Here is a 24179-nt window from a genome sequence, read left to right as displayed (position 1 = left end):
ACAGATCCTGTGAGGATCCGTCAACGACATTTTCTTTCCACAGTCTCGACATTTTTTGAAGCCGGACCGTGGAGTCGTCATTTCGGATGAGGAAGCCATCGAGTACGAGTCGGTATTCTCGAGGAATAATGAAGTATATTTGACTGAAGAACTGAGCAACGATATTCCGAGGCCCCACGAAGCGCGGAAAAACAGAAATGAGCAACAGACGCTGCGCGAGTCCATTTATACGCATGATGACATCAGCGCCGATACGGAGGCTGTCGAGGGACATCGGCTCGAGGGACGTCGACGCGCAGCGCCCTCTAATGAAAAATGTTTCCGAGGCCAGCAAGATGGAGATGATCTATCAAAGATAAGGAATATGTCGGAGGACACAATCCCTTCAAATGCATATTTCTCTCTGTGGTGGAACCACCCCATCAAGAATGTCCGTGAGCTTATAGCTCTGAACAGGAACAGCAGGGGTATTCAGCCCCAAGGTGTCAACTACCCTGTCCATGAGAGCCCTACATTTGGAATGAGTATGTGCATAAGGGAAGGCCTGCTGTAACTCAGCATCTGGGGAAGTGTCCAGCCCACTGGCGTCAAGCAGTTCCTCTGCCAAGGCAATGAGGTCTGCCTGGTCAGCAAAATAGTTTGCCCCGCTAGCACCCCAAATGGGGTCGACATCGACCGGGTCTCCTTCATCAGAGCCAAAAATATGCACTATGGACCCGAAGAAATTGGTTTGAGACACTGGTACAAAAGCCTGATCGCTGGCGTCAAGGTTTTGTCCGTCGATGTCAAACGAATGGCTTTCAGCGCCGACAATGTTCTGGGCTCCGGTGGCACATGGAGGACCATCGGGGTCTGAGACACCCGGGAAGGGGAGCTTGGCCCCAAACGCCAAAATCGGTGATACCCCAGGGCCGGAATCACTGGTTGCCACTAGAGTTACTGGGCATGCTGTTTCGGGGGCTTCTGCAAACCCACAGCCACCATCTCAAACATGGCCAACCTCTGGGATTTAGAAGTCCTCCCATTCCTGCATGGACGTCGTCCCCTCCGATGACTTACCGCGTTCCCACGAGAACTCTGTCGCGTCTGTGTCAGTGCTGCCTTTTCTTTTTATGGGACAACGATGAGTGGCTCAGAGTGGGATCTCTTCTTCGCCTTGCGCCGGTGCCTACTCTCTCTCTCAGGTGTGGAGTCCTCCGTTTCGACCTCCAATGACCATACAAGGCAGTGATTTTGACAGCTGTCGTTCCAACGCAAGCTTGGCTGCCTGCTCCCAAAGGGACTTTGGGTTCATTTTGCCAAAGGATGCGCACCCCTCGGCGTCATGCGGGTCGCCCACCGACATCTTGGAGCCGCAATCGTAGCAGCGATTGAAGTCCGGAATCCGAGGCGCGGACATGGCAGCTTAATATGACAAAAGGTTTGTCAAAAACATGAGAAATTCAAAGATCCCTAACGCTGCTCCAAAGCAGTTTTGCTGAGCGTGCAGAAAAAAGGAACTGAGGTACTGGGCGTGCCCAAGTTCAGGCCCGGAGCAGACGATCGAGCACTGAGTCAAGCGGCATCGACAGCCGAGTCGAGGTCCACTACGGCCCCTGTTGAGGTTTTTCCGAGCAGCTGAAGCTTGTAGGGGATATCTATCTGACAAGGAATCTGCGGCAGAAAAGCAATCCATTGAAAAACACATACAGGGAACAAGGAGGACCTGTCCCTCCAAAACATTTCCTGCATCACAGGGACGTTTTCCGAGCGACCTCAAACAAGACTGCCTTACTTCACCCTTTGCCTTCTGGACGTAGGTAAAGATCTTTGCTGCCCGTTCCTGTAGGGCCTTTGGGTGCATGGACTGGCATGATCTGCAGTACTGGGTGTCGCGCAACTCGCCCAAACAAAGGCAAATCTGGTGCGGATCCTAAACTGACATTTGCCGGCCAAAATCTGTGCATGGCTGGACAAGCTTGTTTCTGAAGCAAACAGAGAATGCCAGACGCAGTGTCCTAGTCTGAGCTGTGGAAGTGCAGTGAGGCACACCGGACTAATAACCGGAATAGTCTGGTTCTAAGAAGCAAATGATGAAGAAGCCTGAGGAGAACTTGCAGCTGTATTCCTGCATGAAGTGAGCTAGAGAGGAGAGTCGTCAGCGGCCAAAGCAGAACCCAGTTGACAAGAGGATCTGCTGCGGACAGACTACTCAAGAGTCGAGAAAGCACAGCGAAGCCCCTAAGTGGGGAAGAGAGGTAAACAATGACCGAGGAGTGGGGAAGAGGACCAATATGCCTTAGTAGTGGGGAGAGGAAAAGAGACTGACACCGGAGCAGAGAGAGAATACAGAAACCCCAGAGTGGAGGGGAGAAAGAAACAAGCCCAGACTGGGGAGAGAAAGAAGGGGGAGAGCCCGAAAGTGGGGAAAAGAAGAAGCGACCCCAGAGTGGAGAGTCAGAAGGAGCAGATCCCCACAGTGGGGAGGTAGAGACTTAGGGAAATACAGCATGAGGAAACAAAGACAGGACTCTCCCCGAAGGTGACAATGGCTGTGCGATTTATACATTTGAAAAGGAGGTGAATGACGTCAGTCCAGCAATACATTAACTATATCAAATTGAACTGTAAACATAGGCAAGGCCCTATGGTAAAGAGGTAAAGGAGTGGGGGGTCAGAAGCAATAAGTCATCCCTTTCCTTGGGCAATTCCCCAAGACATGTTTTGGTTGTTTTGTGTTTTCCATTTTAGAAGATAGGGAAAGAAAGTACGTTAGATTTGCGGACAGATGACTTTACTTTTGTTTATAAATCCCGACAGACATACTTTTCATCTGTTTCTGTTTAGAGTATGGCTTAGAATACTAGGTTTAGGGAAAGATTAAGCCTTTTAAAAAGAATAAAAGAATTGGAAGGAGAAATTACATTACTGTAATGTTCTTTCTATGGATTCTTTTCCCGCAGATTCCTCATCATGATAGATATCCATCATACAGCTCTGCTGTTCAGAAACTTTGACAGGGGTCAATCGGTCTTAGCTGGCTCTCGATCGTCATCTCCAGACGGGACGTCAGGCATCATATATGTTACACGTCACTACGCCCCATGCCTGCGTTCCTCCAAATTTGTCTCCCCTGCGATTGAACATTGCAAAAACACAGGAGGAGGCTAACCAGCCGATAAAACATTAACGAGGATACACCCCAACAGGGTGAACCCACAACAATGTGTGAAGAAAAAAAACTTTTTTTTTATTTCAAACATTTAAACAGAAGCGATCATCTCAGAGCCATCACCCAATGCCTTCTCATTTGGACAGAAGCGAGAACCCACAGAACTTTCTGAGCAGGGATAGATGGGAGGGTCGATGAAGAATCTGCAGAAGAATCCACAGAAAGAAAATCACTGTAAGGTAATTTCTCCTTCAATTAGGGGTGTCCTGAAACTTTGACTTCGAGTAACTATTCGGACGAATTCCGGCTGAAAATGTGATATTCGGCTTCGGCCGAATACTTGATTATTTTTCACTCGAAGCCGAATAGTTTCCCCTACAAAATACATTAAGAACTGCTTTCACTGGTGCCTGGAAACTTTCAGGCATGTCATGTTACACCTTTAAAAGGATCATTAAACAAATGCTGCTGTCACTTTATTTGATTGGCTGGAGACAGAGCAGGGGTGTGAAAGTGCAAACAAAGACTCGGCTCTTCATGTGCTGGAAAGAGACTTTAATCTGGTGGTCTGCTGGGGAGGGATGAGCTGTAGCAACACTTTCAACATTTTTTATGTGCAATGAGATGTCTCTGCTCTCTCTGTATTTTTACAATTGAAAACCTTCGAGCTGGAACAATGTTTACAAAGCCGCCACTGGAAAATGGTATTTAGTTTAGGGGGTTATTGATTTACTGATGACCTGTGTGAGTAATCTGAAAGTTACAGGTTCCAATCCACCAATTCCCATCCAAGTAATATAATTAAGGGGGTTATCTCGTCCTTGGAATTCCCTCCAGGGTGCCAAGGACGAGATAGCTCATCCTTTTTGGCACCTTGTTTGAGCGATCCCTGCAAAGAAGGGATCGCTCAAAACAGTAATCCAACCCCCGAGCTATGTGAGGGGGAGGTCCCCCCTCAATGCCAGGGGGCTGAATTACCTTCACTTTCACGACGGCGTGCGAAAAGCACGCCGACGTGAAAGTGAAATTAATTTTCACTGCAGCAGCCATTTCGGGTTGCTGTGGTGAAAATAAAAGGTTAGTCTTCACCTTTCTCCCCCTCGATCTCCGGCTGAATTTCAAGCCGCATATCGAGGGAGGTGTCGTTGGAAAGGGGAGATTCCCTTTCCAACGACACCCTTTGTGTAAGCATTGCTGCTCACAGATCGGGTGCAGGGCGCTCAATCCACGGGCAGCAATGCCCACTAAACACCAGGGATCTCTTTGAATGCGGGGGGGGGGGCTACTCCCCCCAAAACATGGGGGCACATATGTGCTGAACCTTGGGGGCAGATGGCTGATCATCTGCCCCCAGGGAAGGGGGCAAATAAAAAAAATAAATGCAACCAATGGGGTGTGGGGTGGGGGGGCCATAGACTATAGGGATTTTTTTTGCCCCCATGACAGGGTGGTGGCCCTCCCCCTCCCACACCAAGTGGAAAGGGAGGCCACCCCTTGTAGCCCTCCCTGGGGGCAGATTTATGCCCCCAGGCAGGAGTACATGAGGTGGCCCCCCATCCAATTGGATGGGGGAGGGCCACCAGGAATAAGTGTGCAGGCCCCCCAAAGGATGGGGTCTGCAGGTTAGGCCCCCCTGGGGGCAGATGGCTGATCATCTGCCCGCAGGGAAGGAGGCAAAATGAAAAAGAAAAAAAAACAAAAGCAAGTTTTGGGTGGGAGTGGGGGGGCACTAGCCACCAGGGATTTATTTTAAGGAAAGGGGGTAGCCCTCTCCCCCTAACCCCATGGGGAAATGGGGGCACCCCTTGTATCCCTCCCTTAGGGTAGATATCTGCTCCTAGGAAGGGGCATCTGACCCCAGGGAGGGCTGAATGAGATGCCCCGTTGCATTTGGTGGGGGGGGGGGAGAGGGACACCCCCCACTACATTAGAAAATTACCTGGCGGTTTAGGGTGCCCTTCAGCCCCCCCCTAAAGTGTAGTGTACCATTTACCATTTCTTTTCTTTGTTTACGAAACTTGCCTTGGCGCAGAGGGGCACATTGGTGTGCCAATCTGGCCCCAGGGTGCCCAAACCTTACTGCCCCACCCACTGGGCAGCCTGTCCCACACATTTTTGGTGGCCCTCTCCACTCCACCCCAAATGGAGGGGGGCTGTACCTCACGCAGCCGTTTGTAGGAGGCCCAGGGAGGCCTGAATGAGGTGCTCCCACCACCCATTTGGGGTCAGGGGGGGAGAGGGCCACCAAGACTTGTTGGACAGGCCCCCCAGTGGGTGGGGCAGTAAGGTTTGGGCACCCTGGGGCCGGATTGGCACACCAATGTGCCCCTCTGCGCCAAGGGGAGTTGGGTTACACCAAAGGAAAAAAGTGAAGATGGTGGAACGCATTTTAGGGGGGGCTGTGGGGCACCCCAAAGGGACGGGAACTTTCTAATGGGACGGGGCGGTGACCCCCTCCGCCCACCTGCAATGGAGTGGGCGCCATGTCATGCAGCCCTCCCTGGGCCCAGATATCTACTCCTAGGAAGGGACGCCTGAGCCCAGGGAGGAGTGCAGGACAGCCCCCCCCTTATCTGACCACAGGGAGGGCTACATGAGATGCGCCACCCCTCCAATTGGGGTGGGGGTGGAGAGGTGCACCCCCTTCACATTAGAAAATTCCCCGGTGGTGTAGGGTGCCCCTCAGCCCCCCTAAAGGCCAGCCTGCCATTTTCAATTTTTGTCTTTGTTTACCAAACTTGCCTTGGCGCAGAGGGGCTGTTAGGGAGAATTCTCTGTTGAGGCTAATTTCCCAAACCTAGTGAGTCCCCCAGCAGCTTTGCTGGATTTTTGGGGTTTAATTTTTTTCTCCTGCTAAGAGTAAGACTCTTTTTCTCCCACTCTTAGACATGATTTGAGATATCCTTTGACTTTGGAATGTGTTTTATGGGCTATGGGGTCTTTTACTCCATAGGGCTTCATGTGTTTTTGGTATGTGTGTTACACAGCACCCTGCGTGCCGTAATACAGGGGTGTCATAGCGACCCCCAAACATAGGCTCTGTACCCTGGGACTGACTACTGTCTCCCAGGGCATGTAAAGTCACCATTGGCTTTACTAGTCCTATATTGTGAACAGAACCAGAACAAACCATCATATTGTGGGCGTACTGGTAGGGGCAATTCGATTGCCCCAGGGTCTGTTGTTCGAGGGGGCACTGTCCAGTCCCCCCTGAGCGAGTTTTGGCTGGTGGCAGTGGATACTACTTTTTATATTCAACCGCGAATATATTCCTATGGGATTTTCCCATTGTTCGAGGCTAATACTTTTTAACATAGCCTCAAACATACCGCCGGTTTATTTATTTAATATTAATTCACCGGTTGGTATTTTTTGCCAGAACTCGGTTCCAAAATGGCGTTTGGTTCGCTTCTGTAACTCCAACCCAAGTTGATCCCTTTGTTCCACTTTTTGGCAAGCTTCTCCACAGAAGCCTCCAAAAGTGTTGCCACTCTGTCTGGGTACCACAAGGGGTGTGGGAGGGGGTTTATGCACCCTGGACTGAGTTGCCTCGGCAACTCAAGTCGCACTCTTGTGTGATTGGCCCAGTGGTGAGCCGCCCGGCTCACCACTTAGCATGTTTGAGTGACAGCTAGGACTGATGAATGGGGGTTTTCTGCATAAAAGCAGGGCTTTGGGGACTGGGACTTCAGACGTCGCCACAGGACCAAAGAATCCGAAGAGGGAGAAGCTGAGCCGACCTGCAACGACGACACCACCGGTGGGAGCCCTGCTGAACCGACTCACCACTTCTTCCAACGACAGAGGAGATCTTCATCCCGAAGGGTCTTCTTCCTTTGACTGGTGGGGATAATCAGTTTGCCCGCCTTTTCGCCTTCCCGGATCATCTCGTGGCCGCCTTGCCTGTGCCAAGCACCACGGCAACCGGGATACCACGTTTTTCCACTACCATGAATAAAAGGGCATTACCTTTTTACCGGAGAACTCCGCGGCTGGTTTCTTCCCTGGCAGTGCAACGACATTCAGCTTTCATCCACGTCAAGACCATCTCTTCCTCTGGACGACGCCGCAACTTGCATCCACTGCCAGGAACTACTGCCCCCGCTGGAGGATTCTCTGCACTTTCAAGGTACTGTGTCCGCCTGGCCTCCCTCGCAACTGTCTGTGTGGGGTGTCTCGTAAATCCTCAATTTACCACTTGGGTTGGCCCTAGGCTGGCTAACTGAACTTTTCTGAGCTGAACTGATTCCTTTTTAAACTCTCTGCAAGACTTTCCAAGCCTTTTAAACTGTGTGATCTTGGGCGCATTGGTGTTCTACTCCCTCCAAGAGGGAGCCTGGCCTCTGAACTTTTTGCTCACAAGTAGATTTTGACTTTCCTGTCTTGCTGAGTGCTTCTAAATTATTGTGTTGTGTGCTGTTCCTAATTTCTGCCTTTTCCCTCCCTTTTTCTTAAACTATTTGGAGTGCCATCTTTAGTTAAGCGCCCACCTCTGTCTGGAAATAAGTGGTGTTAACTAAGACTTGTCTAATAAGGAATAAGGGATGTATATATATTAATAGTGACTTTTTGAACTTGCTTATAGAAATAGTGCTAGAGTGTTTCTAAGTGTGGCTTTAAATAAATACTTATATACTTGATACCAAAGCTCTGGTCAGTGTTTGCTTGTGCTACTGTATTTTGGTACCTACCTTGTATACTCTATATACTGTCTAACTCTTCTTGAGAGAAGTCTGGCTGCTCAGCCACAGCTACCAGGTAAATCTGGGTGGTACAGACTGCTACCAATTGGGTTTACTGCCAACACCTGTAGTCTTAAGCCTTTTGCAGTGGTCCCTAAGGGAACTTCACAGGTTTCTGCCTAATAGGGGCGCATTGGTGTGCCAATCTGGCCCTGGGGTGCCCAAACCTTACTGCCCCACCCACTGGGGGGCCTGCCCCACAATTTTTGGGGGCCCTCTCCTACCTTGCCGAAAATAGGTGGCAGGTGTACCTCAGGCAGATATTGGCCCGTAGGAAGGGGCACATGGGGTTTTCAGTGGGGGGGGGGGGGTGAGGTTCAGTAGACCACCAGGGATGGCTTGCAAGGGGGAGGGTCGCAAGCTTGAAAATTATTGATTTGTTTTTGCTGGTGTGACTGTAGGGAACGCATGTTTTTTGTTTTGTTTACAGCTTTTTCTATGCGAGCAGCTGCAAAGTTATGTGAGTACTGTTTTTTGTTATTCTATGGTTAGGGCTCACTGTCAGTGGGGTGGGTGAGACTGGGGCTGGATTGTTGGTGGTGTGGGTGGGAATGGGCCATCTGGGCAGATATGTTGGTGGGCTGGGACACAATTGCAGGGGCAGGCCACAAATTGCCCCCATGTCAGCAGAACATTGGTGTTTCCCTGGGAGCGGATCCCTCCCATGTGGGTTGTCCGTCTGCAAGCCCAGGCTCCACCTCTGGCTGTGCTACGTTACAGATGTCACCTCCGGGGAGGAATGGGGATCCTGCCGGGGCTCCCTGGAGCTGCTGCTGTGCTTAGGGGACGATACTCCCATATGGTACATGGATGTCCAAGGCCAGGGACATCACCTCCAACCGTCCTGGAGTTGCGGCTGGGCTGCATTACAGTTTTTCCATTCTGGGAGGTATTGGCACACTGCCGGGACTCCCTGGTGGGGAGAAGCTGTAACGCAGGGCAGCCAGGGCTTCAGCAAAGTCGGCGGAAATATCCCTGGCCTTGGGCACCCTTCTCCCATGTGGGTCTTTGCTGGGGGTTCTGGGTAATAAATTCTGGGCCGATTTTGCCGAGGAATCAAACCAATGGCAAACCAGATTATTTGACATTGCAAGGAAAGACCGGTTTGATAAGGCGCTAATGACAACAGCACTATTGGAGATGGTATCGACCAAACAGCCCCAAATGTCGAGATGGAGACACCTATCCGAAGCAAGGGCCAACTGGCGGGGAAAAGAGAACCAATCTGCCATACAGCATGTAATGAATCCACGAACCTCAATAGAGGTGAAAATTATAACGGAGGAAGCAAGTGTGACAGTGAAAAAACAAAAATAATAATTGCAGAACCCACAAGATTGCAACACTCAGCCACAAAAATCCTCATTGAAAACTGACCCGAAGTTAAGAACTCAGGAAACGGCAAAGGAAAAATTTGAATCGAGTGCACATCCTCCAGCACGGTGAACTGAACCTTTCCCAATTTTTTATCGGCTTAAAAACAATCATAATAATATCCACCCGAAGAGTGGGATAAACCAGGCAAAAAGTGGACCTACAGTCTTAAAGAAAGCGAAAACGGCACAAAGAGGCTCTAGAGCATTCCTGAGAAATTTTACAACTCCACCTGTTGTGGGGGCACAACACCAACAAAAATTGGGAAAAAATGTGATACAGAAAAAATACCAACTGCTAACTGAGGACCAAGAAATAGCTCCCAAAGACCATACAAAAATTAACATCTGAGGAATGAGCCCAACATGAAATTTTGATGAATCTCACAGTTTACATAGAGGATCTACAACCCCATACTAAAGAAACACTTAATGAAGAAGTCTCATTAGTCATTTTGGATGAATATGAAGAAGGTCATTCCATACACAATGACATAGTCAATCTTTCGTGTGACGATATCTCAGAGAATGAACTAGATATTTCACGTGGGGAATCCAGAAGTCTATCTGAGGTAATTCAAGAAGTAGACCAGTCGGATACGAACATGAATCAATATGATTAACACTCAGGAATCCAATCCCTAGAAACAGGGACAAACTGGCTGAAATGACCAACATTCATCGATCCACAGCCTAATGACACAGCAAACACGATAAAGATGGAGAGATTGGAAGAAAGTTATGACGGCTTAATACTAAACAGAACTAACGTTCTTTGACAATTACACGATATCCCACAGTTACAATCTATTACATCAGAGGTCATAAAGCTGGTGGAATTCATACATGAGAACATTACGCATAAGGTGTGGATCCAATTCAGTACTCAACAAAGCGTGGAAAAAGTGATGGATAGAATACACCAATTCTACAAACTAGTATTCCGCTGTACACAACTTAATATAGTGCCTACTCTTGGGGGGCATAAACCCGAACTTGTGAATAAAGAAAATAATAAAAGTAGACCAGATCGAAGATACGATCAGCAAATCGACCTTAACAGAGTTAGATACCCCAGAAAAAGACAGGAGTCGAATCAAGGGAAAGGGAAGGATTCCGCTAAAAAAAGGAAAGAACGATAGCACCTAATCGACAAACTCCCCAACAAACAGAGGTGCCAAAACTATTCACAAGAATGCAAAAAAAGAGGAATCTATAACAACTACCGATAAAAGAGAACACAAAGCTTAGCATATGTTCTTGGAACTCTAGGGGTTCAGCACATCTGTTCAAAAATGAAAATAACGATCTAGCAAAACACCAGATAATTTGTCTACAGGAAACGTGGCTATATAACCAGCCAATCTGCAATGGATATTTGACTTGCATGAATCCTGAAATAAATCAAACCAAAGTTTGCCCATCATCTGGACTCTTAACACCAATTAAAACAGATGGCAACTTCCAATTAGTGGAGACATGTAATCTTAATCCCTGGAGTCAATTTACCATCGTTAAATATAAAGTTAAGAAATCGCAACTGGAAAATGAGGTAATGAAAAAAAAAAGAAAAAAGAAAATTGGGATTATGAATCTCTAGTTGAATTCAGTTGCTATCAATGATGATCTCTTCATCGATACTGTGTTAACAGCTATGTATTCTGTGTGGGCGAAAGATAAACAGATAGAATTCATTGTCTATGGAGACCTGAATACACACGTTTGATCGGAAGGGAAAGAAAATCTCACTTGAAAAACTACCAATGCGAGCCCAAATCTGGACTAAAGGAATGTCTAAAAGAAGTATGACATTAATGAATGGTACCCTGACAGATGACAAACCACCTAAGCCAACTTAGAGGTACTTCAAGCGCATTGGCTGGACTACATTTACATTTCAGATGGAATCAAGGACGAGATTATAAAAATAACAAACAGATCATCTACCAATAGTGACCATCATAAAATTGTAATCCAATGGATGATCAATTTAGATTGTAAGACTAAAGATAGTATACCTGCTCTCGAACACCAACTTGATGGCCTGAAGGAAACATTCCATAATACATCTCGTTCAGAGTTAGAAAAACTAGACTACGAAAGGCTGCTGATACCATTCAAACAAGCAAATGGGAATAGACGGATCAATAGAGTGAGACACAAGCACATCTATAAAATACAAATAGCAGCGGAAAGAAAAAAGAATTAGAGAAGAACATAAAAAATGCATCAAAATTGGAACAAGAAGAGAGATTGAAAGTTATTAAACTTTCGAAACAACATTTTAAGAACTAGATAAAGGCAAATATAATCCAGATTGATGCAGAGCACATGCTAATAGCATTGAAAAATAAAAACAGTAGATATTTATGGAATCTATTGAATGAGAACCATCAACAACAAAAGCATCTAATACTGAATGTTCCAGAGGCAGAACGGACAACTTATTTTTCTGTGTTATATAAGGAAAGAAATGACCGCCAGAAAGACATGCTGCCAGATAATGAGCGGAAACGGAACATTGCTTGGGACTATGAAGAAATCTTGATGCACATCAAACAACTAAATACATCACGGTCCCCCGGCCCAGATGGCCTAAGTAATGCTATTCTCAAACAAAGTATGGGCGAATTTGTGTATGCAGATATTTTGCATCATCGCTGACAATAGGGTTATCCCAAAAATATGGAAAGCAGCAAGTTTAATAGCTATTTTCAAGCCTGGCGATCAGAAATTACCATGCAATTATCGTCCGATAGCCCTATTGTACCCTTTGGAGAAGGTATTTGCATCCCTATTGCTGCGAAAATTAACAGACTAGGCAAAAGAAAATGGAAGACAAGATCCAAGGCAAACCGGCTTCATTAAGAATGTAGGTACAAACATCAACCTGATACTACTTAACATCTTAAAATTGGAAGCCATAAGAGAGAAAATCCCTATTCATGCAGCATTTATCGATTTACAACTTGCCTTTGATGATACAGAGCAAAACTGTGGGATAAAGTAACTAGTTGGAAATGCCAAAGGGATATCATTGAACCGATCAAGGCAGCGTATACAAATACAACGATAAAAATCAAACTATCCCAAAACTGAGTTTTGTCCACAGACATCCAAACATGGAATGGCCTAAAGCAAGGCTGCCCATTAGTGATGACGCTTTTTAATCCATACACTTCAGGTTTAGCGGATAGCCAACGAGTTATAGCAACAAATCCACCGAAAGTGAAAGCCACCCAACTACCTTACATCATATATGCTGATGACTTGGTTACACTAGACAAACCCAAGTGGCGCTACAAAAAAGACTGAAAGAATTCGAAACATATCTTATGGCGAACGATCTTCTGATCAATACAAAAAAATCCCAAGTGATGACATTGACACACCAACCAAAAGCAAAAAATAAACCGCTGGTAATCTTCCTAGAAGGGAAAAAAATAGAACTGGTGAAATCAATCAAAGACTTGGGTATTTGGCTAAACCACTGAGAAACCCAAAATTAATGGTCGGATCTCTAAAATCTAAAGCTCGGTCGCTCGCACGACAAGGGTTGCTATTGCACAAGTACGGCACATTTTCAATGAAACCGATCATCACATTTTACATACTGAAAATAGTGGCTATCCTAACATATGGTACTGAAGCTATGCTAAATCTGCCACGTAAAACATGGCAGCAAATTGAAGGAACAGTGTGGCTATTACCATCAGCCTACCCAATCCCTCGTATTCACTATGAACTGGCCATTCAATCATTGGAGTCGATCATGAACTGGAAATATCTGAATCTATATAGAAAGACGTTGGTTGATGAGATGTTCCAGCAATTGATATATTACAATCAAACAATAACTCATTGACCCAAATAGTATTAAATATATGGAAAAAGTAATGCATAAAAAAATATTGGAGAACGAAGATGCAACAGTAGAGATGTTCCTCCATCGTCCTCAGAAAGTGAAAAAACTAATCCAACAGAATTATTGGATCCGAACCAATCAACTGAAAGCCCAGTACCAACTAGCGTTAAACTGCGACATAGAAGCTAGAGCATTGAATCAATTATCGCAGTATCTACACATTTTTCCTCCACGCTTCATGAGAGACACCTTTCTACGCCTGTGACTCAATTTACTACCGACTCGGGAAGTGTTGGTCAAGACCAAACAGATACCATAATCACCGATATACTGCCGATTCTGTCAACAACCGGAGCAAATAGAGACAATACAACATATCATAATTGATTGCATGGCTCTTATGGAAAAAAGAAATCTGTTTAGAGATATGTTAACACACACAATGTCACAACATGATGCAACAGATCGGTGGTCACACATACTGTTAGGAGATAATAAAGCTCTCATTTTTAGAATCATTCAATTCTGGAAGTGTTATGGACTAAAATCAGAAAATCAACATCGCCTGACAGGACTGTATGAAGTCAAACGAGGACCGTACTGATGCCAGGCGATTTATATTTGAGTTTTACGTTAATTCGGTTTGTTTTCAGTAGTAAAAAATAATGAGAGTTTGTAATTAACCTATATCATTTAATAAATAAAATAGAAAATAAAAAAATAAAAGAGAAAAAGATGCACCTGGTTACCATTCTCACCTCATCGTAGTTAAGCCGTAAAGAACCAATGAAAAACTGTTGGGACTATTATTGGAAAACACAATCAGATCGCAGGACAAAGGGATATGTCGAATTTTAAGAAGCAATGTAAAGTGATAGATTATTTCTACTAAATGTCTTGATCGAGACTGCCAAGGTATATTGTAAATGATGCACGCAATATATATCGAGCAAGCACAATAAGTATTAAAACAAGGATAATGGTGATTTTATATCCAGGTGGAAAAAGTATCCAAACTTTAACTAACAATACTAATTTGAAAATGTGCATTATAAAACAAGCCAAAGAAAACAGATATCCCGTCAAATTATTACAAACACATGTTAAGTAAAATATAGTAAATACCAAAACTTTCTATAGGAGAACAAACTGGGTGCATGCTTACATCCTTACAGAAATTAATATTTTTCAATACAAATGGCTAGCCTAAAACGAAAATCATTTTTCTGAATACATCACTGACAGAAAAGATGTAATTTACCAACCTGACTTTTTTCTGACAATGAGACAGAAACTTTGCTGAAATACTAAGACGTGGATTTAAAAATAAATGATTTTCATTGTTCTCAATGGGATTCAGATCATTCAGTGAGCCATCAAACTTTTCTGTTCAGGGAAAAATAATGAAGTTATTATGAATATGCATTATCACAAGAAAAGATATTAACGTTTTAAGACCTATTTTGGGATGCAACTGCACAACTTAATACATGCACGTGTTTAATGATCAAATTAATTGTCTTCAATAAAGTTCTTTCTGCTAGCTTAGTCCTTTCTCCTACAAATTCGTTAGAAATGTATCCTCCACGCTCAAGACCGTCAGTCAACAGAACTTTTTCAGGCACTAGTGGATGCACTACTGCACAATGTTCGCATCGTTGATGCCCATGTCTCTGGATGCAATGTAATAAGTAGTAAATACAGAGCCAGCTGCCTTGATTGCACCCAGTATTTCCTGCACTCAGCAGATGAGAAACACCAGACCTGCAGATTGTATGGGCTATCCACAGAGGCAAGCTGGGAAGGTAATGAGTAATCTAGGGGAAGGACTAATCCATTAAAAAAAGAGCAATACTGGGGGCGTGGCCAGCAGAGGACAGGGACAGATGCTGCCTCTGTGAGCTCTGCAGCCAGCCAAAGGACACCCCATGGGCCCTAGACCCCCTTAAATGTGTACAATTTACCCACAGATTCACTGCAACAGGGTCTTACCCCTCTGAATAGTCTCAGGTTTGGGCTGATTTGGTTTCCGGGCAAAGAAGAATGAGCTGTTGGAAATCGCCGGCAAGCACTCTCAAGATGGCGGGCACAATCTCGAAAGGCGGTGAGGAAGCCCTGATGGGAGTTGTGCATCCTCCCCCTGCATCTTGGAGTAGGTCTCTGCTGTGATAAAGGCTGTGGCGCTCCGTAGCCTTCTTTGTGGATAGGCCAGACGCTGTGAGAAGCACGCTTTCCCCACTTCAAGAAACTTGAGCATGCCCTCAGGAGGCAGCAAACCTTTGGTTGCATCGTTGAGGGGTTAGAAATGTGAGGCAGACAACTTTGTGAAGGTTTTTCAAAAGATAACATTTTATTAACTCATAAGGTTGGATAAAAGCCTCACTATTCCTACCCTCACAAGGATTTCCCGGTCTGAAAGAAACTAAAGGAAACAATAACAATCGTATTCTGTCCCTCACACTTAATCATACACAATTAAATAATGAAAGATACGGCAGAACAAAGGCAACACACATATAGTTAACTTCATATCATAACAACTGTTTCTCCTTCTAATCTGGGTGAATTCCCCTTCCCCAGATTCAAGTAGGATTTTGTTCAACAGTTCAAAAAAGGATAAGGAAATCCTGCATCGTAAACAAAGTTCTCTTTTGGTTCCAATTTGATGACATCAAAAGTTTCAACTAATAATTCACCAGTGTTCAACAATGGTTTCCTCTTGTTGGTTGCAACAAAGTTCTTGAAATACCTTCTGTTCAGCAACTCAGAATATTTAATTACTTCATTGGCTGCCACAAAAAGGACTTTGTCAGGATATTTATGCACCAGTTCAAAAACCACTTACTTGACAATTTAAAATACTTCTGCAGCAGTTTACACACTTGATTACAAGATAACAATTTGTCAGAATGATTCTCTATTAATCAACAAAAACTTTAGTGGTTCTTCAACTTCAATACATAACCACACCACAGTACTTCAATGGCTTCCACCTAGTATACTCCCCTGCCAGGCATAATAAGACAAAGTTCTCTGCTCGGGTGTACTCTCCTGCCAGAACAGATGAAACTACTACAACATTCTCTGACCTGGTGTACTCCCCTGCCAGGCCAGAAAAAACTACTTGTAAGTATGTCTGTGGTAAAGGTTAAGTTTAAACAGGTTAGCAATGCATTTTGCTCCACAACATAAGGTATTGAAAACTCTTCAAGGGAAACAAGAACCACACTAGCGCTATTTGTTACACATGTGTGTTCGCCACACTCTCTGCAGGTTATGCTCCTCTCCCTCAATGTCTTTTGTCAGAAGGGAAGCCAGCCTGCCCCTCTTGTTTCTTCCCTTAAACATCAACCAACTGCTGATAAGAATTCCGTTTCATGCTCACAATTTTTTGGCAATGTGGGTGTCAGGAAATGGGGTTGGGTCAAGAGAAGGCTCATAAATTGCAAAAAAAACCAGCTCTGAACTACAATTCCCATCAGCCTGTGGGCCAACATGTAGTTCAGAGCATTCGCGCGCCGAGCCAGCTGGGTGTAATTAGGTGGCCTCTTAAATCGCCGGCCGCCCGTGTTTTAGGCAGAATCATGTGCTGTGCCTTTAGGGACCACTACACACAATTAAGACTACAGGTGGTAATACAAGTTTTACCTTTGGTACAAGCCTGTACTACTAAGTTAAAGTGGTAGCAGTAGCGGAGCAGCCAGGCTTATCTCAAGAGTATATGAGCAGTAGAAGAGATTACACAAAGGGACCACACTTACTGTGACGCAAGCAAACACTGACTCAAGGTTTCTGGTAGAAAAATATAAGTACATTTATTTTAACACCATTCGTTATCAACACAACACTTCTATTAAAGATAAGTACCCTGTGTTTGAGCGAACCGGTATTATGGAACAATACACGTTACCGGGAATACGATTGCGATCACTTTTTGACAGTTCGGTCTACTAAATAAATGCGTACCCGCTGCAAGAAATGCTACCGGGGCAAAAACACACTTAGCACCTGAGATACCCAGAGAGAGTTGGGGGTAAAAATCATAGGCAATATGTTAGTTAGGCAAACAGAATCGAAGAACACTCATGGACAGAAATGCAAGAGTCAAGAGGCCGGAGCCAGTGTCAACTGGAAGCGGGTCCCTGTGTCGAGAATCACACGTCGGATAGTTCGCGATTCAAAGTTGCCTAGAGTACTTTAGATATTGTCAAATGTTCGGAAGCAAAAGCTATAAGAGGAGGGAAAAATAAGGGCAAGCCTTTTAAGCGAGAAATAGGGATTTCACCAAAAATTCCTCAAGCAGGACACAGTACCTTTTCAAAGAAGAAGCTGGTGCCACGGCAGTTGTTCCTAGTAGTTTCCTGTAGACCCACGATTCCTGGCTTCGGCAAGAAAAAGGACGATTAAGGGGGTCTACACCACACAGGGATGAGGCCGGCAGTAGCGACGATGAATAAAAGGTGCGCTCCTTAAAAACAGGAGAGGCTCTTCAAGTGGCTATCCGGACCACTACAGCAGTGTGCAGTGATTTCGACCACAAAGGGGCCCTCTGGCTGAAGATGAGCTGGTTATCCCTCCCAGGCTCAAGGGAAGATGACTCCGGACTGGATCTTCTCTTAGTCGTTGAAGGGTAGATCGCTCAGGACTGCAGCAGGGCTTCACTGGGACGGGATAGTTGCAGCAGTCGACCTTTCCTCCGCTTCTCTTCGATTCCTTGTAGTTCCAGTGGCGACTCTCTGACTTCCAACCAAAGAGACCTGCCTTTTATACGAAAATCCCCCATTCACACAGCCTGGCTGTCAATCACCCAGCAGGGGGATTGTCCAGCCCGGACAACCACCTCAGCCAATCATGAAAAACTGCAACTTGGGTTTCCTAGGATATCTTGTGCAGGGGGTGACTACACCCCTCCCTCACATTCAGCCCACCTAGACACCCAGGCGCCTTGAGGAGGGCTTCTTGGCAGAAGCCCGCCAAAAGACAGTGAACAAAGAAGGCAAACCTGGTTTGCCGCGCAAAGTAAAACACAAGAAGGAGTTTAAAAAAAAGAAATGACGACTAAACCGCACCAGAGCCAAAAGAAAAAGCATTTGGTCAAGCGGGTTTAAGTTCGAGGCTAACACAATAGCCTACAATATTACCACGGTTATATAAGATCACTTCGGTAGAAAATTAGGGTAGCCACCACTGCCACCAGCTATGTCTAAATGTTAAAAGAGCGAAACAATGCTCTAGGAGGTACAGATTAAAAAGGGCTAAGGAGTAACCCTTTCCAGCACTCCATGTAAGATGGGGTGTACTGGATCTGTGGTTTATTTGACTAAGTAAAGTTAATGGTAACTTTACCCTTTTCTGGGGGACAGTAGGCAGCCTCAGAAATGGAGTCAGTGGGAAGTCTGAACGACAACCCTGTGTCACTGCACAGAAGGTGCTGTGTGACACACAAAAGAAGGGGGCTACTGAAGTGGTGTACTCCAGAGTCTACAATCACAAAAAACAGGTAAAAACACATAGTAAAACACAAGGAAGAGTGGGGGGAAAAGCTCACACTCCTACCAAGTGGAAAGAAATAACTCGAGAGATCTAGCAAAGCTGCTGAGGGACTCACTAGGTAAGGGAAATTAGCCATGAAATGAGAATTCTCCCTAACACCGTGCTCCGGTGCGGATAATTAAGGATGTGCAGCACGGGCGGCTACAGCGTTTTGATAACGGCGAGATGATCTGGGTGAAACTTGGACGCTGGAGGAATGCTGAATTGGGAGTCCGGGCCACAGTTGTGAACAGAGGCGGCCTCAGCGGCATCCTAGCGTCAATCTCCATGGTCCGGGTGACCTTGTGAGGCACCCGGACACACAGATAAGTGATTTAGTAGTTACTACGTTGTGAGGAAATACTGGTGTACAAGTCTCCCTTACACGCTAGTGGGGGAATATGTGCGTGTGCCATGTGAACTCCATCTGCAACTGTAATGAACAGAGTGAGAGGAGTTAAAGTCACGCTCCTCTGCATATTTAGTGAGTGAATTCCATTGTGATCATACCATTTGGTGCACAAGAAAATCTCATGAGTGAATGAGAGAGATTAAAGGACACGTTCCTGGCAGTTAATGCTGTGGAACACCTGTTTTATAGCACATATGCCCAGGAAGTTTAAAGCATGTCATGAGTGTTGATAAAGGACTTTAAGGACATGTTTTTGCAAATGTTACATGCTGTATAGGGGTGGCTCCTCTAGACAAGTTAAGAGCACTGTTAAATGTAATGTTCGTTTGTTGCTTTTGCTAGCCCAAAGGGCCATGTGTCTTGTTTCTTCACTGAAGGGAAATTCCCTTGTTTGTGCCATACAGCTTCTTGTTAAAACCATGTCTTGCATCTTGAACCCATAAGCTTTATGTCTGGTGCTACGTTAACCCATGTTTTATGTATCAAACACATTGTTATATGTGCATTCATGTTGTGTTTGGGATGAGTCAGCAGAGGCTTTGGGGCATGGATTACGCATAGAGGTAGGAGTTAGGTATCAGTAGAAATAATCAGATCTTGGAGGTTAGGCTTAGGAGTACAGGTTGTCATTAGGATTGATTTCCCCTCACTCTCTGGCCGGCCTCCCTTGGCCCTCCTGCCCCTTCCTGCGAGGCTAAGAACCCCGGGGTCATATTTGACACCACACTTTCCTTCTCCGCACATATCTCCGACGTCTCTAAAAAGTCAAACTTCTTACTGCACCTCCTTAGAGGTACTCTTCCCTTCCTTTCCGTCCCTCAGAAGCGTACTGTCTCCCAAGATCTGATACTCCCTAGGTTGGACTACTGTAACAGCCTCTTTCTAAATCTACCTGCCTTCACTCTCCGCCCTTTACAACTAATCCAGAACAGGACTGCGAGACTTGTCCTTGGCCTCAAGCCCTGGGATTGTATCTCTCCAGCTCTGAAATCCCTTCATTGGCTCCCAGTAGATGCAAGGATTACATTTAAAACCCTCTGCATTGTCCACAGGGCTTTCTGGGGGCTGGGTCCAAAATACCTTCAACTATACCTCTTGTAAATACCTCCCTTCTCGATCCCTTCACTCCTCTAACTCCCTCAGGGTCAGTTTTTCAAAGAAACGAACTGGGGGTAGATCTCGGTCTTCGGCCTCCCTTTCGAACTGCCTCTCTGCCACCTTGAAACTTGAGGAAAACCATCTTCGGTTCCGGAAGCTCCTCAAGACCTTCCTCTTTGCCTCTGCTTTCTCTCTTGGCACTGTGCACCTGGCCACCCTCTGTCCTTCGGGCCCAGGTACCTGTTCACCCTGCCACCCTCCTGCACCGCCTCTGGGCCACCCCCTTGCACTGGGGCCTGTATCTGTACCCATACAGTCCCCCACCCACTCCTCTTCTGCACTTATCAGATACACCCTATCTGAATAACCTAGCACTTTGCCACTTACCGGCTGCACTACCACTGTTTATCACCTTTATTTATTTGACTTATTATTTATTCTGCTCTCTCCTATGCTCTGCACTTTCCAATGTCTCCCCCCTTCCATTCCCCATGCACTTGTACGTTCTCAATGTCACTGGGCCTAGTAAGATCGTTGTTTTGGTTTCTCCTTTGTTCCCCTCCCTTCGCCTGGTCGCACTCTGAAACACCTGTGTACGAGCGCGATATAAATAAAATATCATCATATCATATGCATGTTATCTCTTCCCCACCTTTCCTTTATCTGTCCACACCCTTTCCCTAACTCCTCCTTCCCCCACATTGGCTGCCACGTGGTTATCTGTGTTATCAATATCCAGATGCCCGTGCCAACCACGGTGGGAGGGTCGAACTGTGGTTCGGGAGAGGGGGTCGATACCCTTTCATCCCTTTAAGGTTTGACAGTGGGTTTAAACCATTTTGTTTCATAGCCCCCTTTTCATATGGGGAACAGTTTTTACCATTGATAACATTCTCAACTGCCTTCTTCTGGCTTGGACAATTCTAGGTCTTTCGTAATTACCTAGATACGTCTTTCTTTTGGTTTGGGCAATGGTAGTTTATCTTTTTTCTATGGATACTGCCCCTTCTTATTGTTGGTTTTTATTAAGCCCACAATTTCACAATCACACCTCTTTGGTATGATATTTAAGTTCTTATTATGCCCTCTCTGCCTTTTTATATCAGCTTGGTTCACAACAGCAAAATTATCGGTGTTGTATCAGTTCGATATTCAAAAGAATTCTTCCTCTGCAACGCTACCTTTTAAATCTCAATTCTGACTAAGATCACTGGATTGGGCTAGCAGGAGTCTCCGGAGCACTCCGGGGTAACAACGTAACAGTTGTGACGAATCAGATGATCTTCTCCTGGAACAAAGGGCAGAAACACAATTCCCACCCCAAACCCTAGAAAATGAATAACACTTCCTGACACACCCTACGAGTTAAACCGAAATATACCATATGGGTATATGTATTACGGTAAGGCAAACCCAGCATCTAAAACTACAGGGACGAGGAGGCTGTATCCGGAGAGAAGAGGAGTGTACACTAACAGGCAACATCTTAGTCCCTTTTTTGTCTTGCTTGCCAACTCCAAGAACAAAAGGAAAGAAGGACTAAGGTCAAGTGTGGTAGAAGGAAGAGGCAGCAGTAGTGGTTGGGAGTTGCCAGCAGAAGGTAGAGTGAAGGAGAAGTCGGGGGAGAACGTGAGGCGATGTGCTGTGCCAGGCCGAGAAGCACAGCGGGTGAACAGCCGCCGACAAAGAGCAGAAGGACGTGCTAACAACGCCAAATAAGAGAACACTACAGGAATCGGCAGGGGTTTGAGGACCCCGTACTCCATGTGGCAGGTGGAGTTCGGGCGCCAGAGGGTTGCTGGCGTTCACCACCCGAGTGAACATCTGCCCAGTGTGAGAAACCCGAGGGTGTTCTCCCATGTAGAGCCCAGGAATCCATTATTCAGGTGGCCAGGACACAGCCATCGCAGTTGGAGCCAGTTCCTGTTGGTGGATCAGTGGGGAAGGATCACCTGGGTAGGGGAACCCAGGGTTACGCTCGGGCAAATGCCCAAAATGCGATGCGGTATATTGCCAGAGAAGGCGAGTAGGGTGAGATAACTGTGGCTTTCATGGGCTGTATTGCATCTGCCTCCCTTACTTCCATTAGATCTCGCATGCACCAATCCAATATCCCCAACGTACGCAATCAATCCTCTAAGGTCCCAACCCCAGCTGCATCTAAAAAGCATAACTCCTAACCTGATCAGACAACACACTACAATTCCCACAATCCCCTTTGTCCATATTTCGATTGCAGATATTCCTGGTTATTTCGAAAGCCCTACCAATCCCATCACTCTGATTGTCACGTTCCGAAACCCCAAGCTGCTTTGACAACTCACAACCGTTCCCACAATCCCCTCTGTTCTGCTCTACATCCCAGTAATTCCTGTCCGTTTGGCAAACCTCCCCATCATATCCCGTAGGCCCATCCGACATGAACACAGTGTTGCCCCATGAAAGACATCCGACCAATGCCAATGTTGTTTACCTGACATGCCCTAACCCAAGAGTCAGGCATTTGAGGATAACCCAAATCACATACACCTGGGGAAAAAAGGTGGAGCAAGAGAGTACACTACGAGCATGGCAGACAGCACGAAGAGACGGCTAAGCGAGCGCAGCAGTTCAAGAGGAGAAAGGCGTTGTGGAAGCGAGAGGGTGGCAAGGAGAGAAGTGACCTTGCCCTTTACATCCCAGACCCACAGAGCCTTTGTGGAGGAGAGCCTAAGACCGCAGACAATAGCACACGGATCTTGCAGGAGATGTCAAAGGTACACAGAGTGTCGAAGCTGATAAGCGGGAGTGAGGTAAATTCCTGCTACTGTGGAACCGGCCTTGACTCCAGGGGAAGCAGAAAACCAAGTAGTTCATCACAGCAAGTGAGTCGAGGGGAGAACCGATAACAGCCGGGCTGTGTTGAATGAGAACGCAAAGTGGCAAGTTTGAACTTAGCTTCAATGAACTGTGAAGGAACTGTAAAAGTGTTTGAGGGAACAGACACCATGTGGGTGTCACTCCGAGAGGTTTGAGTGAAATTAAAGAAACTAGAAGGCACTAGGAGAGCCACCAGAAGAGGTCAAAGTGGTAATACTGGAGGTCTAGTAAAATCCTCGTACAATCAAAAGACTTTGATCTACAAACTTGAGAATCAAAAAGGGGAAAGTGAATCCTGTGAACATTACAATTAAAAGTAAATGTGAAGTTTGCAAGAGTAAACCCAGAAGAGGGGTGCTAACGAGAAGGAGCAAAGTCTAAAGTCCAGAGAAACAGTGTGTCAAAAAGGCAAGGAATGTCCACTATGAACTGTTTGTAAAGACATTGGGCCTCATTACGAGTCCGGCTGCCGCTGGACCCGTAATGCCATTCCGCCTCCGTGATTGCCGGAATCACCGGGGCATTACAACTCCCATAAACCGGTAATTCTGGAGGCGGAATTCTGTAAATCCCCATTTCATGGAGTCCCATATGACTCCATGGGGGTGGGGACCATGGAAACACTGGTTCCGTCTATGACAGAGCCAGTGTTTCCATGTCCGCCTGCCGGCGGGTGGTGACACCTCCTGCCTACAGGACTCGTAGTCAGCCGGTACGGAAACAACAGTGGCAGCGGATTTACCGCCATCGTTGTTTCCGGACCGGCTGACTTGTAATGAGGCCCATTGACACTAAGGAGGGGAGAGGAGGAGTACACTGTCCCGCTGGTCGTTTTGGAATCAGAGCCCGACGGAGGGAGAAACCAAGAGACACTGTAAGTCAACAGAAGTACACTGTCCCGCTTATCAAAGAAGGGTCAACGCCCGGAAGAGGGGGAGCCAGGGGTGAGCTATCACCCTGATCACGTGAACCCGAGAAAGGGCGGTTCACAGCAAACTATTAAACAGACTTTTTGTTAGAATAGCAGAAGACGTGTTGAAAGCCATAGGGAACCTGGCGAAGGGAGGCCAACAGTCGAGACAGGTCTGATCCCGAAAAAGGGAGATCCAGGGGTGAAGTCATCACCCAAAACCCATTAAGAAGAGAA

The 24179-nt window shown here is 46.0% G+C and overlaps 1 protein-coding gene across 1 annotated transcript in view; it reads right to left on the bottom strand.

Moving 5' to 3' along the window:
• The window catches only part of WDR62 (WD repeat domain 62), a 2486568-nt gene that overhangs the window by 479837 nt on the left and 1982552 nt on the right, over nt 1-24179 (bottom strand). The window contains exon 26 of the mRNA XM_069644563.1: nt 14397-14517. Within this exon, the coding sequence (XP_069500664.1) occupies nt 14397-14517 (121 nt within the window). The remainder of the gene's footprint in view (nt 1-14396; nt 14518-24179) is intronic.

The sequence above is a fragment of the Ambystoma mexicanum genome, chromosome 2p (genome assembly GCF_040938575.1).
Source record: "Ambystoma mexicanum isolate Mex_15411 chromosome 2p, UKY_AmexF1_1, whole genome shotgun sequence".
In the NCBI taxonomy this organism is placed as follows: Eukaryota; Metazoa; Chordata; class Amphibia; order Caudata; family Ambystomatidae; genus Ambystoma; species Ambystoma mexicanum.
The sequence above is the reverse complement of the archived record's forward strand: the minus strand, read 5'-3'. Positions and strand labels throughout refer to the sequence as shown.